Source organism: Athene cunicularia (assembly GCF_003259725.1).
Source record: "Athene cunicularia isolate RWA chromosome 10 unlocalized genomic scaffold, athCun1 chr10_part1, whole genome shotgun sequence".
NCBI lineage: Eukaryota > Metazoa > Chordata > Aves > Strigiformes > Strigidae > Athene > Athene cunicularia.
In genome coordinates this window covers 4,152,118-4,168,130 of record NW_020799112.1, presented here as the reverse complement: position 1 = coordinate 4,168,130, position 16,013 = coordinate 4,152,118, and the positions used below count along the sequence as shown (strand labels likewise).

The window sequence follows — 16,013 nt, the reverse complement described above, 5'->3', positions numbered from 1 at the left end:
AACGATTTTTGAATTTGATGCAGCAACATGGCAACACCTGCATTACAGTGTGTAATGTCCTTTTTTTTTTTTTTCTTTGTATATATATCAAGGCAACAGACTCTTCTGTCACACTGAAAATAAGTTTGTGACAACCCTATTAACATAAGACTTCACTCACCCCATGTTTAATGGAATTTTGTTACCAATCACAATAGAAATTCCTTCATTGAAACTTGCTACTAGTTTTGACAAACCTTTTTGCAGTGAGAGAAATCACAACATACTCCTACCTGAGATTTAGTTTTGATGTTTCCATTCTGAATGTCAATGTTATTTCAGAAAACAAAACTGGCACATGTATTATGTTAGAGCTGTGCAGGTATTTTCAAATCATACCCATATCAAACAATTTTGTTTTGTCAGATTTCAGTGGCTTCTTGGTTTGAATTTGTCAAATAATTAAAGACTTTCTCCTTCGTGAAAACACATGTTTTGGGGACACTTTACAGTTAAATCAAACAAAAATTGAGAAGACATTTGGAGAGAGGTTTTGATAAACTGTACAAACAATACATGGTGATTCATTAAATCATGACTGTTTTGACATGATCACCTGCTGAGCCTGAGAGAATGAAGGTGCTGCTACTGGTATCATGACATTTCTCCCAGCTTCTGCTAACTGTCCATGTCTTCCGGCTCCCCACAGATACACATCACATTTGCCTCCCAAGTGCCAATCCTATGGAATAGCGTGAAAGAAGGCTTTAAAACAAGAGTACTTTTAATAGATTACAATGCTTTAAAAAGAAAAAAAAAAATAAAATCCCCAAACCATAAATTTTACTAACCTCTGGCCTTGATGTTGCCCAAGACATTATCTGTTCATCCATACCATTGATCCATTTACTGTTATCCTGCACAACAAAAGCCACAGTTACCACAGTTCAAGAGATGCACATTATTTTTGTGTTATGCAATATGTATTTACCTTGCTAACTAAGAACAATATTGACATTCAAATTATTCTAAATGGCACAGCAGTAAGAATGAATGCGCACAGATGCAAATATGTTATTTTCGTCCACAGGCCAAGTTTATTTCCTTGCTATACCTATCTAGTAATAACAATTATCCATGATTTGCAATCCAAATCAAAAAAAAGGAAAAAACCAACAAACCCAACAAAATTCCTGATGAAGTAATCTTTTCCTAATTACTGATGCTTAGGGATTTTTGAAGTTTTAATTGCAAACACTGGTTTAAAATGTTATATGTGTGCTGATAGATTTTTATTCCAAAAATTCCTATTTTGCTTTACATATCGTAAGAAGTCATAAAGACAGTTGACACTAGCAAAATAATTCAGTGTCAAAATGTTACTCTAAAAATAGCATTGTAAACCTCTACATTTCTTGCTTCTATCATATATGAAAATTACTGTCACAGTTTTGGGTTGTTTTCTTCTGTTTTTTAATATGCAACTGAGTTGCACTCATTACACACAGAGAAAGGAATCTTTACAGTATATTCTAACCAGTTAATTAAAAAATAAACTCAGACACTTATTGCTTGTGCTTAGGTTAATGGATATAAATCTTTACAGTTCAGAGATGTTAACTGCATCATACCATAAGCTCAGTAACAACATGCTTCACTGCTGAGACGATACAGCACACTTTACCATTAGGAGAGCAAGCTCATCCTCTGGAACAGGCTCCAGGTCTGGAACAGTAAAGGATTCTGGGAACTGTGCTCCCTTGGCCAGGGCTTCAGCAGCTTTTATGGTAGTAGAGAAACACTCTAGCCAGGCCCATTCTGTAGGATTCCAGGCTGAAGGATCTGGGAGGCAATTCTGGTGATGAGGTGGTACAGGGGGATTGCACAAGAGCTGATCTAGGTGAAGGCCCACAGCGAGAGATGCCAAGCACTGCATGTAAGGACTATGAACCAGCTGGTCTCCACAAACAACATGGGGCTAAAGGCAAGGGGAGTGGGAGAGAGAAACCGAACATATAAAGTTAGAAATACGTATTAATCAATTTAGAAGACCTGCAAAGCTAGTTCTACAGAAAAATATTTTCTGCCATGCTTAATCAAAGTTTTTCTAATAAAGTATTCTCAAATTAGGAGACAACTAGCTTTGAGAGCACTAAAAGACATTTTCAAATAGAATGTAGAAAAGTCTTCTGGGTACTCTGTGGTGAAAGACTGCAACCAGCTGAGATTCAGTGACCTCATGACAGACACAGATTTTAAATGTTCACATTAGCTCTTCTTACCTTTTCATAAGCATACTGTTCCTGAAGCATTATAGGCAAACGTTCCAAGAAAGCTCGCATGCAAGGAGCCATATTTAATCCCAGAACTCCTTGCTGTTTCAGTGCAGTCCTACATGTTGCAAGGATGTGGTTCGAAGATATCCACTCTGATGTACAGTTCACTACCAACACATCCTGTTTAACAGCAGTCACAAGACACATTAGAAATTAAAAATTTACAAAGCAGGATTATTCAGCCCATTGATTTATCACCAATTATCATAGTTTCCATAGGGCCCAGAAAACACAGAAGCTTTAACATTTTTGTCTCTGTTGGTGAATAATCTGCTGACAAATGCTACAGAGTAGCATCTCCATTTGCCACTTCCTCACAGTCCCATGGCAATACTATGATTATCAATCCAAGGAAGAATGAAAATATGGTAATAAGCAGAGTTCATTTCAGTGAATGCTGAAACCTAAGTTTAGTTTAAGTGTAACCTTCACTTAGGATTTGCCTTGTAATATGACCTTCAATATTTGGTCTGAATTCAGGGAAGACTCAGAGAATTTCAAAATACTGAGAACCACATGCAGCATGGCTCTACTAACAGGAGTCATAACTTGTGCCATTTTTATCTTCATTCACAAAAAATATTATGTTTTGGAATAATCAGCTGTGATGAAACTTCTGTTCAGATGCCAGCAGTTCCTGACACAGCAAACACTGAAGTAAATTCTGCTGCTCCTTAAAAATTTCTGAGGTTCAGGCAACTTCCAATTAAGTTAGATCACTGAAATATCTTATTTGCTGGGGGAAATGTAACATTTCTTCATGCTGCATAAAGGAAAACAAAATTAAATCTGTCTTTTGTCTATTTTAATTATCCATTAAACATAGAAACTAATATAACTGGTGTGCAGCATCCTTTATACACACCAGCTCAGAAGGATTCCACCCTGCCCCTCCCCAATTAAATATGAGATACTATTAAAAAAACCCCAGTCTTTTTGGGGTGACAGTCAAAAGCCAAAGAAACATGGTTTGAAAATAAGACAGATATTTTTATCTGCGTACTTCTAAGAAATAAAAGAAAGGAAAAATAAATACAGACAAATGACATTTTACTGGAGTAAAAGATTTGAAAGAACGTTACTTCAACACATAGTGTCACCTTTGATCTGTTAGAGCAAGCAGCTACTCCAACTTCAGGTATCCATACTGCAGTCTGAATAGCTCCAGAACCTATCACAACACTCTGTAATACTGAACCATCCTAAAGAAAGAAGTGTTTTGAGTCAGTGTGTATACACAGCTACTTTTCTGTTTAAATGAATACAAGCACATTCCTAAGGGATGATATTCTTCCAAGCTGTTCAATAACTATTTTAAAACTGAAAGGTTTATACTAAAAGCAAAAGTAATTTCTAGCATTTTTACCATATTAAGGAGATAACATAACTAAGGATTTAGAAGTGTTTACTAATCCACATTATTTGACTCTTGGAAAAGTTCTCAAAGTAAGAGAACATTGTTCCCAACTACAGAGTGTGGCTGGTTCTGCAAAGCCTAACTTATATGACCAAGCTGACAGAATGCATCAATAGTAGAATCATAAAATACTTAAATGTTAAGTACAATTCCAATTTATATTTTATTATTTACAATTTTATACCATTATTTTATACCATGCTTTCTCTAATGTTTCTAACATGCTGGAAGGGGTGGGGTGGGGTGGAGCAAGCTAGTCTGATGCCTTGACCATTTTAGATACTCATTCTAAAAAAAGAATCGTGCCACGTCAAAGATGATCTTACCCGTAAAGACCAAATATTCATGAGGCCACCAAGTCCACCAGATACTAATGCCAGTCCATCAGGACTGAATGCAACAGTCCGAACAGGAGTAATATGTCCTCTCAGTTGAAATACACACTTGACTTCTACTGCTTTTCTGTATCCATCCTGCAAATTATTTCATAGTTATGGAACACTGAACTATTTACAGAAAATGGAATAGCATAACAGCTTCTGTATTCTGCAATAAATACTGATCATCCATAGAGATGGGGTAATTTCCATAAGATAATAAAAACGACCAGTACTATGATAATATAAATATCTGTGTCACATTATCACCTTTTCTCCTCTTACAAAATGGCAGCAACATTAAAGAAAGCGTTACAATTTACATAGGTGAAATTAATCTTTACATAATTCTATGTAGAAAAAAATGTAAACTCTTACTAAATTTTATTTATCAACTTTTAAAAGAATGAAAATACATCAAAATACGATCTTTAGTCAAATGAAATTCATTGACGCCTGTGATTCTTCATTTCCTGTTCAGAAAATGCCTGCATGTATAGAAATGCAGTATCAATTTTTTAGCAAATATCTTCTGTCAGGAAATGTTGAGATTTGAGTAACCTGCTCACATTCTTCTCCTCCACCAATTTCAGAATAAGTAAAGAGAATTTCTTGAACGCCAAGTTTACTCCATTTACCTTGGCACTTGTTTCTTGGTCCCACCATCCTTCTGAGCAAGTTGAGCTGGACTGCAATGTAATTACTATGTCCTGGGGAAGAGTCCAGACACACACCAAACCATTGTGGCATCCTCTACAGGAAGTAGGATAAATCAGAAAAATAAAGTGAAGGTATTAACTAACAAAAAGTGGTCTGATATTAACTTAAAATATCAGCAGTCTTCACCACTTCCCTATAAAACTATTCTGTATCAATTAATCTGAAGTGGAAAGGCATGTTCCCAATGGGCAAGTCTATTTTTTTTCCTATTCCTCCCTGCCCCCTGCTTTTCAATTTTTACTAACAACATATTCTCAGAAAAAACACTTGGATAAAGCAAAAAAATTTCAAGCAGGAACACAACACACAGGTCTCATGGCATGGAGAAAACAGTTGGTAACATGACCAGAGCCACTCTCTCCATTTGAATTCTGAAGCTTCATAGAACTCATGGCAACTGGCTTACTGAATGAATGTTACTTAAAAAAAAAGACAAAACTTCTTTGCTTTGGACACTGAAGACTAGTAGAAAAGATCTGCAAAAGAGCTATAGAAACCATTAAAAAATTACATACGTAGCTAGTAAAAGCTGCAGCTTGGGTCCTTTCCCTGGAAGAGCACACCAAGCAATGCCATTCACAAGAGCTGGATGGGACAGCGAGTGCAGACGTCTCCAACATCCTCCCATGTATCCCCAGAGTTTCACTGTTTCTTCTTTGGCACATGTCAGAAGAATCTTACCATTTGGATCCCACTTCATACTAACAATCATATCCTATTGCATTTTTAGAAATTATAAGTCAGTGTGGAGTAACACAGCAAGAACAGAAGAAATTTAACTCTCAGAGCTAATGTAATGTTTAATTATTAATAACAAAGAACATTTTATTCTCAAATAAACTATTATAGAGATAGTGAGTTACAATTATGAAATCACAATACTTTTCAGAACTACCAAATGAAAAGTAAATCCTAGGTTCCAGAAAGAAACTAAAGGAAAAGCATAGGAAAAAAAATGTTCTCTTTTCATTGCACACCTTTCTTGAATCTTTTTTTCCCCAAAGAAGTAGACAATTTTCCCTTCTTTTTTTGTATTATGAAATTGTAGTATGAATTACCTTAATGATACACAGTTCATAAACATATTAGGTAATGGGCCAGACATAGCTTTGAGTCTAACCAAGATAGGAAAGGAGAACAACCCATAGTGGAAAAGGCAAGTATAGTTTTATTGTCATAGCATGCTCACTTCTGTGACTACCATGCTTCAAACACCAAGCCCAATTTATGAAAGCAATCAAGATGCTTCTACTAGACCTGTACTTGAGGAATTTTCCTATTAGCCTAACAAATCATTTATGAACTGTTAATGACTTGCTATTACATCCTAGCCAAGCAAAGGTTCTAAACGTTTGCAGCTGCATATTTAGAAAAAACATCTTTTGCTTTGCACAGGAACTCAAACTTTACAAACACGTGACATAACCAAAATTAAAATTTATTATGAGAACTTTTACAAACTAAGAGAACTACAGTCTTTTAAATCCAGACATGCACAGCTGTATCCTTAATACACTTCTGTACACACATTCACAAAAGGCCTATAAAAAGTCTATAAAATTTATTTTCCTTTTAAAAAAAAATTGGTAGATTGTTCCTTTAAAATATGTTATGTTTAATATGTGTATCAGCAATAGGTGCATGTTCATAAAATAATCTGCACTTGACTTTATAAACAGCTTTCAAATAGAGAATAGCTTAAACAGATCTTTAACTACAAAAATTGTACATTGGTTTTAAATATATTTACCTTATGCGCATCAACTAGAACAATTCCTCCTTTTTCAAGTGGTTCCTTTGTTCCTATTAGCAATTTTCCATCTGAATAGCCAACTGCAAATGGTCTGTCTTCACTGAACCATGCAAGGCATGTGACAGACACTACATAAACACACAACACAAAAATTAAAATAATTGAACTACACTCCTGCCAAAAAGGTTTTTTGCAGTGCAGTTGTCTAAAATATGAAGTGCATAATAACTTCCACCACCACCAAAGTTACTGAACACATTTTTGGTGTGAAAATTTTCTTGAATTTGTATGGTAAAAATAAACCTAAGTGCCACTGTAATGACAGCTGTTGAGATGATTTTGTAATAATTCTTTCATTCTTCTTATTTTTATTAAAATAATTGAATGTATATTCTTGACGTGGTGAAAAGAACTATGCTAGGGAAAAGGAAAAAAGTAGACAATCCTACACATGTATCTGAGGTAGGCATGCTCCTAAAAAAAGTACTCAAAACAACTTGAGCTTTTCTTAGCATTTAGATATTGCCTTATTTGATTCTGCAAAAAAAATCTGCAAATTCCTGAAGAAGCAATACCCAAAACCACTCTTGCTACTTGATGTCCCACAGGACTGGATCTATAAATGAAAAATGGCAGTAATTCAGTAATTCAAATTACACTGACTACAGTGATGTCTCTAGACAGAGCAGACACTGCAGGGAATCTATACTGATCTTAAATCCAGACATTCCTTCACATTATATAACTGGGTTGCTACAAACTGTCTGCCCCTCCTGCAGAGGAATCAGGGTGCAGATGGTGATCACAAAGACTTTGCTCCTCCCATGAACACAAGTGAATGATGCCTGCAGGTAAGGTACCAGAAGTCATATTCCATGAACAATAACTAAAAATTGAGATTATATACTTGCTTAATAAAAAAAGGGGGGATTGGGGAGTAATAAATTCAATTTCTACTTAAGTACTGATATAGTGACCTACCATCCTTTCTGTAGCAGTGTTCCAGTTCTAGCCGGTGCATGGTTGAAATATCTACAACTTCAATAAGACCAAGAGATCCATCCATACGACCAATTAATAATAATTCTGGAGCGTCTCCTGTCCATGCTGCAGCTGGCCCTTCTTCTGGCCAAGCTAGTGCAGATACCCAGTGTGGCTGAAGATCTAATAATCCTTTTCCTCCTAGGAGCAGAAAAAGTCTTTTAAAACTACTTTATCTTCATAAAGAAAAGAAAACAAACAAAAAAATACTTCCCATGGGAAAATATCAAGAGGTCCTGTTTAGAGCTAGGGCATACTATAAATTCATGTACATTACAAGATGAAGCAAAGGTCCACTAATCTACACAGACACCAAATCTAGCTAATACATCTCAATTATCAATAGTTACATAGTTTTTTTAAGGAAGGAAGCTGAATTCTTCATGGGTCAGTAAATTTATACTTTTTCTGTGGACTGTTTATTATCATGGGCTGCGTAACGTGTTTTACTTAAGTGCAAAACAAAAGAATGAAGATGACAAAGTGATGAACAGTCTTCCTCTCAAAGGCATTCTAAAGGTATTATGTTGGATTAGTCAACAGCAGCACAAATAACAGTAAAAATATAGGAAAATTTACTTAAAGATGATTGCAAACAGAGCAATGGAATTGGAAAGCACCTTTCCTGGAGCAGGTTCAGTCCCCTCTATCACAATGCAATCTCATAAATTTATCTAATTAATTTTACAGTACTGCTTCTCCAGCTGTCATTCCTCCTTACAAAACATATCTCAATCTTTTGAACATTAGAAACCTTCTTGAAGTTATCCACAGCCCATTTACTTACATTTCTTTTTGTGTCAACATGATCCATTTGCTTACATAGCTGCTTTTTTCTTCCCTGTCCCTCTCAGAGAGTTTATCTTCCTAACATATTTATTTATAAGGTTCTTCCTCTGAGAATCTCTTGTTCAAATAAATAAACTCATTTAGTCTCACTAGAAAACATTTAATCTAGTTGATCACTCCAGCAATCCTTTCCTCCATCTGTTTCAGTCCATTTTTGCATTCTCTCTCTAGCATGTAGAAAGGTAGTTCTTGCAGACTATAGTAAGACAGTATTTACAGCCAAATAATTGCTAAGAGTGATCAAGCCTCACACCTAAACACTTCAGCAAGGACTCATACGCTGCTCAGTTTTCTGCTGAATTAATTTTAAATCACACATCCACCTATGGTTAGTGCCTTCCCCTAATAAATGGCTGGTTTGCTAGACGTTATGGAAGATGTTAGGCATTTAAATTGGAGAGCACACACAGTTAAATACTTTGGTAAACAAATATTCAGTAACTTAGTAGCTTCCCTAGAAACATGTTGGATCATAAAGTGTTCACAGGTAGTTAAGAGCATACCATTGACTTGCCATATGTTCACCATCTTTTCTGTAGCTCCAGCCAGATACTTCCCACTGACGCTCCAGCAGACAAGAGACAAACTAATGTCACTTGGTGACCCCAGGCTTTCCTCAGAATCACCTTCTCTATAATAGAATAAAATAATACAATTAAAAAAGGGCATTTCTTTTAAGCAGACATGAAGACATAGAATTCATAAAATATCTGAGTTAAAATCTGGAGTCCTCCTGCCATCACTGCAGATTCACATAAATTTTCTACTCATAGTTCTATATTCTATTTAAAACCACTTCAAATTACAGAATGAGATACTAGTTATTTCCACAGTAAGAAATATGAAGTTAGGTTTCAATTTAAAAAAAGGTTTAATCACCTTTAACTTTACCTATTTATATCTCAAATTTAATATCTTTGTGAGGACTTTCTGGGAAGTCATGAAATGAAACAGTATCTTGGACAAAGGAAATGAAAGAGGTACATCTTGCTCTTAATTCTAGCTTCACCTCTTTCTCCTGTTATAATGTTGTTACAGCATTCTAAAATTCTATTTTAAAGTTTGCTTTGGCTAACTGTAACAGGTTACTACTGGTATGTTTTATTGCCCTTAAGGTCATACATGACAGGTGTGGGTTTTACTGATTTTAGTAACAGGAAAATGAAGGCTGTAATATTGCCAGGATGCATACTGTAGGCCAAATACTGTATCACCATTGCATTTTTGAAGATACAGGAGGCATATCTCTGGTATGTTCTTGATTAAGAAATAAACATAAAAAGTTAATACAACAGGTAGTAACACTGTATCAGGGAATAGTAATTTAGTATTTAAATAATGTTCCTCCGAAGTCAGAAAAACAAAACGTATTCTCACAGAACAAGGAACCAACTCTATCAAATCAGGTAATTCTGCTCACCTCTAAGGGCTAAAGGGGCTACAAAAACATAATTCTACCTTTAAAGAAGAACTGGCACTTACCTACTGCAATAAAGAATACAAACAGAATTGCACTGCATTTGTATTTAAAGTCATTATTGAGATTGTTAGCAATGAAGCCCATGAAAGTACTGAACTCTGAAGCTACTGTACAGGAAGCTTTTCTGCCACATGAATAACAGATTTCTGTTAAAGGAAGATACTGCTCTCATTACTATCTTCTGAAGCCAAGCTACATCATTCTGTTTATTCCTTTTGAGGCAGCACCTAACAGTAGCAAGCAAACAAGAACTAAAACAACTACTAAGCAGTCGTCATGAATCAACCTTCTAGTTCAGTATTATTTCTTCATTCTCCTGAGTTAAACTCACCTAGGCTGTACTAAAGAATTAGTTTTCAATATTTCCTTTTTCTTTCTTCTTTTTTGACACATCCAAATGATACAAAAGTACTTCCCAGAACTCTCATGAAGAAAAATTATGCTCAGTTCCTGAATAATCGCAGAAGTCACAAATTCTTTTTCCACAGTTGACTCAAAATGACCACACTTATAATTATCATGTTATACATTGGAACTATGCACTGGAACCCACTGAAGGGATATTTATGGTTTTTTATATGATTGAACCTTACAGTTTCTATTTTACCTATTTCTCATTATATGAATTAAGAATACTTTTAAACAGCTTTAACATGACCTCTTTATATTGTACTCTTATCAGCTTGACATTTAAGCTTTGTTTTCAGCTTTAAGCTATTTAATTTACTTTCCATGCCATAAACGTAGTAAGAGTCTCAGAGGAAAAAATGAGAGAGAATGTTGGTGCAGGAGACATTGCTGGGTCATCTCCTTTATGTTGCACAATTACAGCTTAAATTAAGTATCTGCTACTATAAAGAATGAACTTACAGCTTGTTGAGCACGCAAGTTTGTTGTAATGAATACTGCTTCTTTGTAACATTCCACACTCTTATGGTGCCATCATTTCCACTAGTTGCCAGAAGTCCCTTTTTGTTGCACCAAACACATGTCATGACCTACAAACACCAAAGTAATCATGGCAAAAGCTGAATTTCAATCTAAAGCTTAGACATGTTTGTTCACTAATATTAAGCAAACATTAACCAATGGGGCAGCGCATTAGCTACATTACTGAAATACACTGTAACAATCAAACAAGATATGTTTTTCTACTTTTATATTATTGTGTACAGTAATTAAGCATGCTTAGTAATGATGCTACACTTTGTTCAGATCCAGTCTCCACTGGCCACTACTGCACAGAATACTGGACAAAGACATTAACTACTATGACAGAAAGGTTAATGCAAATTAAGGTCTAGTCTAAGAAAAGATTTAGGGTGATTCTGCTGACTTCATGTACTGTAAGAACACTTTCATGTTCCCTTTAATTGAAGCTTCAAAGAAGCTAAGCATTTTTCTGCATCAGAGGTACACTCAAACAGTAACTTCCATCACCAAAATATTATTTCTTCTGGCAAAAAATTTCAGTCAGTATATTTGTAAAATAATAGTATTTTACTTTTTCTGTATTCTACAAAAGAAAGTATTAAAATTCATGCAATTCTGGGAGAAATCAAGGCTTACCCTGTTCTGATGAGCCTCTAATTTTATGAAGGAACATTTTCGTAAGTCTCCCCCCATATCAGCGAGGGTCTGAGGAATAGTTTGATTATCTCGATCATGTGCTGCAAGAGTTCGCACCAGCTGCTGAGCAGCCCACTGCCTATGTTGTGAAGATAACCTTGAAGAGAGGCAGCAAGCTGCTAGTGCATTAGCCAGCTCCAGAGGGCCTACAGCAGAAGGATCATAGGAAGGATGGGCATACAAATGGGCAATTAAACCTGCTTAAACAAAACAATGAGATGATGCCTAGGATGAGTACCAAACAGAATTCCACAAATGAACACAGCATTAGCCATAATTTCCAGAAAAGAGAAGATTAACAAACATCTTATAATGTTGCAATCATGTTTAACTATCAAAAAACCCCACTCTTCTGATACTAAGAGAAAAATAACCCCTTTAAAATTTCACAAAACCCCCTTAAGAATAGAATTATGAATAGCCTTATCCTCTAGCATATGGAAAATGGTTGTTCAAAGAGCAAGTGCTTTCTGAACAGAAAAATGCCTCCTCTGACAGAGATAAGCTGCTGTCGTGCTATGTCCTTCCCTCCCTCTAACACAGCAGCAGCCTGGGGTTGAGGTATAGCAGTTGCTTTTTGACTCCCTGACTTCTCACAGCAGAGGCAGCACAGCTTTTTGCGTCAGAGACAGAATAGTACTTTGGTAGCAGTAATCAACTGTTATTCCCCTTAATTTCATTAGGTGGCACAACTGAGGCCGAATGTCTTAGCTGTACGGCTTTGACTTTTTTTTTTTTTTTTTTTTAACAGAAGATGCAATTAAGTAATAAGATCATATTTCTAATTAACATTTGTGAACGAAACTATAATACTACTTTGATTAGAACAAGTTTTGTTCACTTTTGAGAGTATATTTATACATTATTCTAGCAAGTCTCTCCTTAAATGTAAATGAGGAATTGAAGATTTATTAATAAACATTTAAAAACACGCTATATCATACCTTTCTTCTCAATTTCTGCTTTATCATAGTTTGGCCTCAGTTTGGCCCCTTTGTCTGCCAACAATGCTACAAGTGCTTGAGTAACCACAAAATTCGGAGATGTGACGAGTTTGTTTTCTTCTGCAATTCCTCTTAAAAAACTTGGCAAAAATTTTCGCTGAATTGGATCATCAACTGTTGTTAAATTTACACCAGTTGCTGCAGAAATCAAATTCTAAAAATAAATAACGAAGACAATAAATAACCAGAACAAATAGAAAGATTAATTTTGGAAAACTTTTAGTTCAACAAATCATGCAGAGTTTTAAAGATTTTCAAGGTTTTTTTAGAAATCCTCAGTTTATTTTAACAGACAAAGATCACTTGCAATGTGGAATTTAAGTCTTCTCCCCTAGGGAGTACCTGGTCTTCATGTAACCAACTAATCGGATTCAGGGATTAAAAAAACCCCACAACACACACCCCACACACCCCCCCCCACTAACCAAAAATACAAGAACTAAGGAACTTCTAGAACTTTTTATAAAGTTATGCACCCAGTGGTAGGATAACAAGCAGTAACACAATAAAATCCATCATCCCAACCAACACTCATATTTCTCCACAATTATATTTCAAACTCAGAAGAACAATTAATTATTCTGTTTAGAAGTTTCCTGATACATAAGAAAACCTGCTGCATGTCCACAGTTATGTCTCTTTTCAGATATAAACAATCTGTGCTCCATGCAGAGTTGACTCCATTAAAAAACCCAAAGCTTTAACAGAAAAACCCTATCAATACAAAAAGCATCTCCATTTTTCGCCACTTGAAACGAGTACTCAGAAGAAAAATGTAGTTACTTGATTTTTACCAACAATAAAACATACCCTTGTGCAAAGCCATAAACAAGAACTCTAAAGAGATCCTCAAACTGACAGCAGTCTCATCACAGTTCAGAAGAGAGATTATCTATGTGCCCAGAATGGATTGCATCATCTCATGTATAAGTAGTTTAATATAAACATTGGTGTTGTAGTAACAGTCCTACCTGTGTACATAACTGTACCAGCAGTTTTGCAGCACTGGGAGTGTTTGATGCCAAACAGCCTACAGCTGTACTCAGGTAGGCAAGACAAGATATAGGCTTGCTTGTTTTGCTGTGTATTCCTCTAGATCGCTCTGTTGAACTGGACACAGTGGATGGACTTGTGGAGAGGCCTGCTCTCCCTGCTGCAGCGAGGCACATCAAACGAACCAAAGTTCTGATATCTGTTAATCCCAAGGATTCAAGACCAGCTGCCAGGCTACAACTGGAACCACTGTCAAAAATGAATATTAATGTTCCTGGGTTTGTTAGTATATTTTAAAAGCAAGTTATGTTTGGATAAAACTATTCCCAAACCATTAGTGAACACTGCCTGTTTGACTAGCTGGACATTGTTACCATGCAGGGGGAAGGGGAAGAGAAGCAAAATGGAACTGCAGCCCCTCAACTCCTTTTCTTTTATTAAGCCGAAACCAAAAACACATTACAGACTTGCCCTAGCAAAAATCCACCAGTTAACCTGGAATCACTCATGAACAAAGTTACATGCATAATTCATGTTTAGAATTATGCTATGACAATATGCACAAGTACATGTCAGATCTCTGTGATGCATTCACAGTTGCACAACATTCCGTTCAAAGCCAGTTTTAAATATTCCATCAACTCCTGCACTTGATCATCTTTCCTCTAATATTTACCTCTAAGTCTCAATACTTGTCTTGAACAAAAACTCACAAACACAGGCAGCATCTTTATGTTCTGAATGGTTGGAGTTCATCTTCCATATAAGATGTGGAAGTTTCTTTCACAATGTTTGAAGATAGGGTTCAAAAGTACAAAAACCCAAAACTTTTTCTCTTAATAGTATGATGAAAGTACATAAAATGAGAATCACTTTCCCTAACATCTTAAAACTGCATCCCTATCAAACATAAATTGATAACTGGTTCCAAATAGAAAGGTGGAAGTGTTAGCAACAATGCCACAAACCTGACAGACAAAAGTGAGAGCGCTCTCATAACCATAGTTCTTGCAAGGAGGACTTGGGCAGCAGCTGTCACTCTTCTTAGAGCCATAACCCGGTCATGTGGATTTAGTAGGGCAGCTGCTTGTTCTCCTAAGGTTATCCTGCCAGAAGAACTTTTTTCTATAGAGCCGTGACAGCCTTGGAAATAATGAGGATTCGTATCAGTGTTGAAAGAAAACCAAAACATTATCATGTAATAAGCACAGAAGCAAATTTGGCCTGTTAGCAAATTACTCATTAATTTTTCAACATGTCATACATACAGAACTATAGTTAGTGATAATGAAGGAGAGGAAAATACATTCCTGAAATGCCATCTGTAATTTTATTATTCCTTATTTTCAAAGACAGATGAGCACAACTTAACAATACTTAATGTTAATTGCTATGTTTCTCTTTTCCATTAGAAGGGCCTACAAGCTTAAATACTGATCTTGCATTTCAATAGGCTGGTCAGTAAGTCCCAACTTAAATCCATGAAGCCATCTTTGAGTTCCGCGAAACATGCTACTGGGCATCCACTGTAGGACTATGGTCACAGTTTCAAGCCTTCTGCAATATAAATGCTTCATGCCCCTCTCTCTAGCTCCCCTATAATAAAAGGACAATTTAGAACCTGTCTTCACTTCCTTGTGGTGGGAGGCAGGAAAGACTGTCAAAGTGTTTCTCCATTGCCCCTATAAAATCCCACCAAAGGGGAGGCATGCATTCTTTGAAGGAAACTAATTTCAAATTTACCTATTTGCATCAATGTTTCTTCCATACTGTTGGTGGCTGTCACCATTGCAACTGAAGCACCCAGAGGGTCACTATCAGGGAACTGTACAGGTTCAGGTACAATACGTCGATCATTTAACCCAAGAGGTCCAGCCAATAACTCAAACTCCTCTTCTCCTGTCAACTTTTCATCTTCATCTACATCTAACATATCCCAGTCTTCTAGAATTGGAGAAATATAATTAGACTTGGTTACAAAAACTAAAATATTAAATAATTTCAATTAAACAAACAACACAAAGGTGTAAAATGTAGATTGTAATCTGAAAAATACTAGTCTTAAAATCTCATCTTCTGATGTTGACATAGAACATAATAAATCAGAAAAACAAAATCCTGCTCTTGCCCATCTCCGTTAAATTTGATCTTTATTTCTACTGCAGAGAAGTTTCATGGAAGTATCAAACTAGCTTTTTTTAAAAAACAGAAACGAGAAGTCATCACATCTAGCACAACTCCAAAATCTGGAATATAGTGAAAAGCACAGACATGCAGTTGTACTTTAAATCATGGTAACAGGTGCACATTCCAAAGGACTGAACAGTAAAGACAGATACTAGAAATTTCTGGTCTTCATATTTATCAAAAAAGTATGCACAAGTTCTTAGGTCATAATTGTACACCCAGGCTTTTGCTTTTCCTTCCTACAGAAC

The 16,013-nt window shown here is 35.8% G+C and overlaps 1 protein-coding gene across 7 annotated transcripts in view; it reads right to left on the bottom strand.

The window, feature by feature from the left end:
- Positions 1-16,013, bottom strand: part of HERC1 (HECT and RLD domain containing E3 ubiquitin protein ligase family member 1) — an 82,044-nt gene that overhangs the window by 11,613 nt on the left and 54,418 nt on the right. For 5 of the 7 annotated variants that reach the window (XM_026855671.1, XM_026855674.1, XM_026855675.1 and 2 more), the window contains exons 46-62: positions 15,322-15,522; positions 14,547-14,721; positions 13,557-13,827; positions 12,526-12,739; positions 11,522-11,778; positions 10,823-10,950; positions 8,976-9,103; positions 7,564-7,764; positions 6,580-6,710; positions 5,345-5,544; positions 4,748-4,862; positions 4,059-4,205; positions 3,416-3,517; positions 2,262-2,435; positions 1,664-1,957; positions 831-896; positions 596-721 (exon numbers count right to left, since the gene is read on the bottom strand). In XM_026855671.1, the coding sequence (XP_026711472.1) occupies positions 596-721; positions 831-896; positions 1,664-1,957; positions 2,262-2,435; positions 3,416-3,517; positions 4,059-4,205; positions 4,748-4,862; positions 5,345-5,544; positions 6,580-6,710; positions 7,564-7,764; positions 8,976-9,103; positions 10,823-10,950; positions 11,522-11,778; positions 12,526-12,739; positions 13,557-13,827; positions 14,547-14,721; positions 15,322-15,522 (2,930 nt within the window). The remainder of the gene's footprint in view (positions 1-595; positions 722-830; positions 897-1,663; positions 1,958-2,261; positions 2,436-3,415; positions 3,518-4,058; positions 4,206-4,747; positions 4,863-5,344; positions 5,545-6,579; positions 6,711-7,563; positions 7,765-8,975; positions 9,104-10,822; positions 10,951-11,521; positions 11,779-12,525; positions 12,740-13,556; positions 13,828-14,546; positions 14,722-15,321; positions 15,523-16,013) is intronic. The other 2 variants (XM_026855673.1, XM_026855677.1) reach the window with 2 other exon arrangements.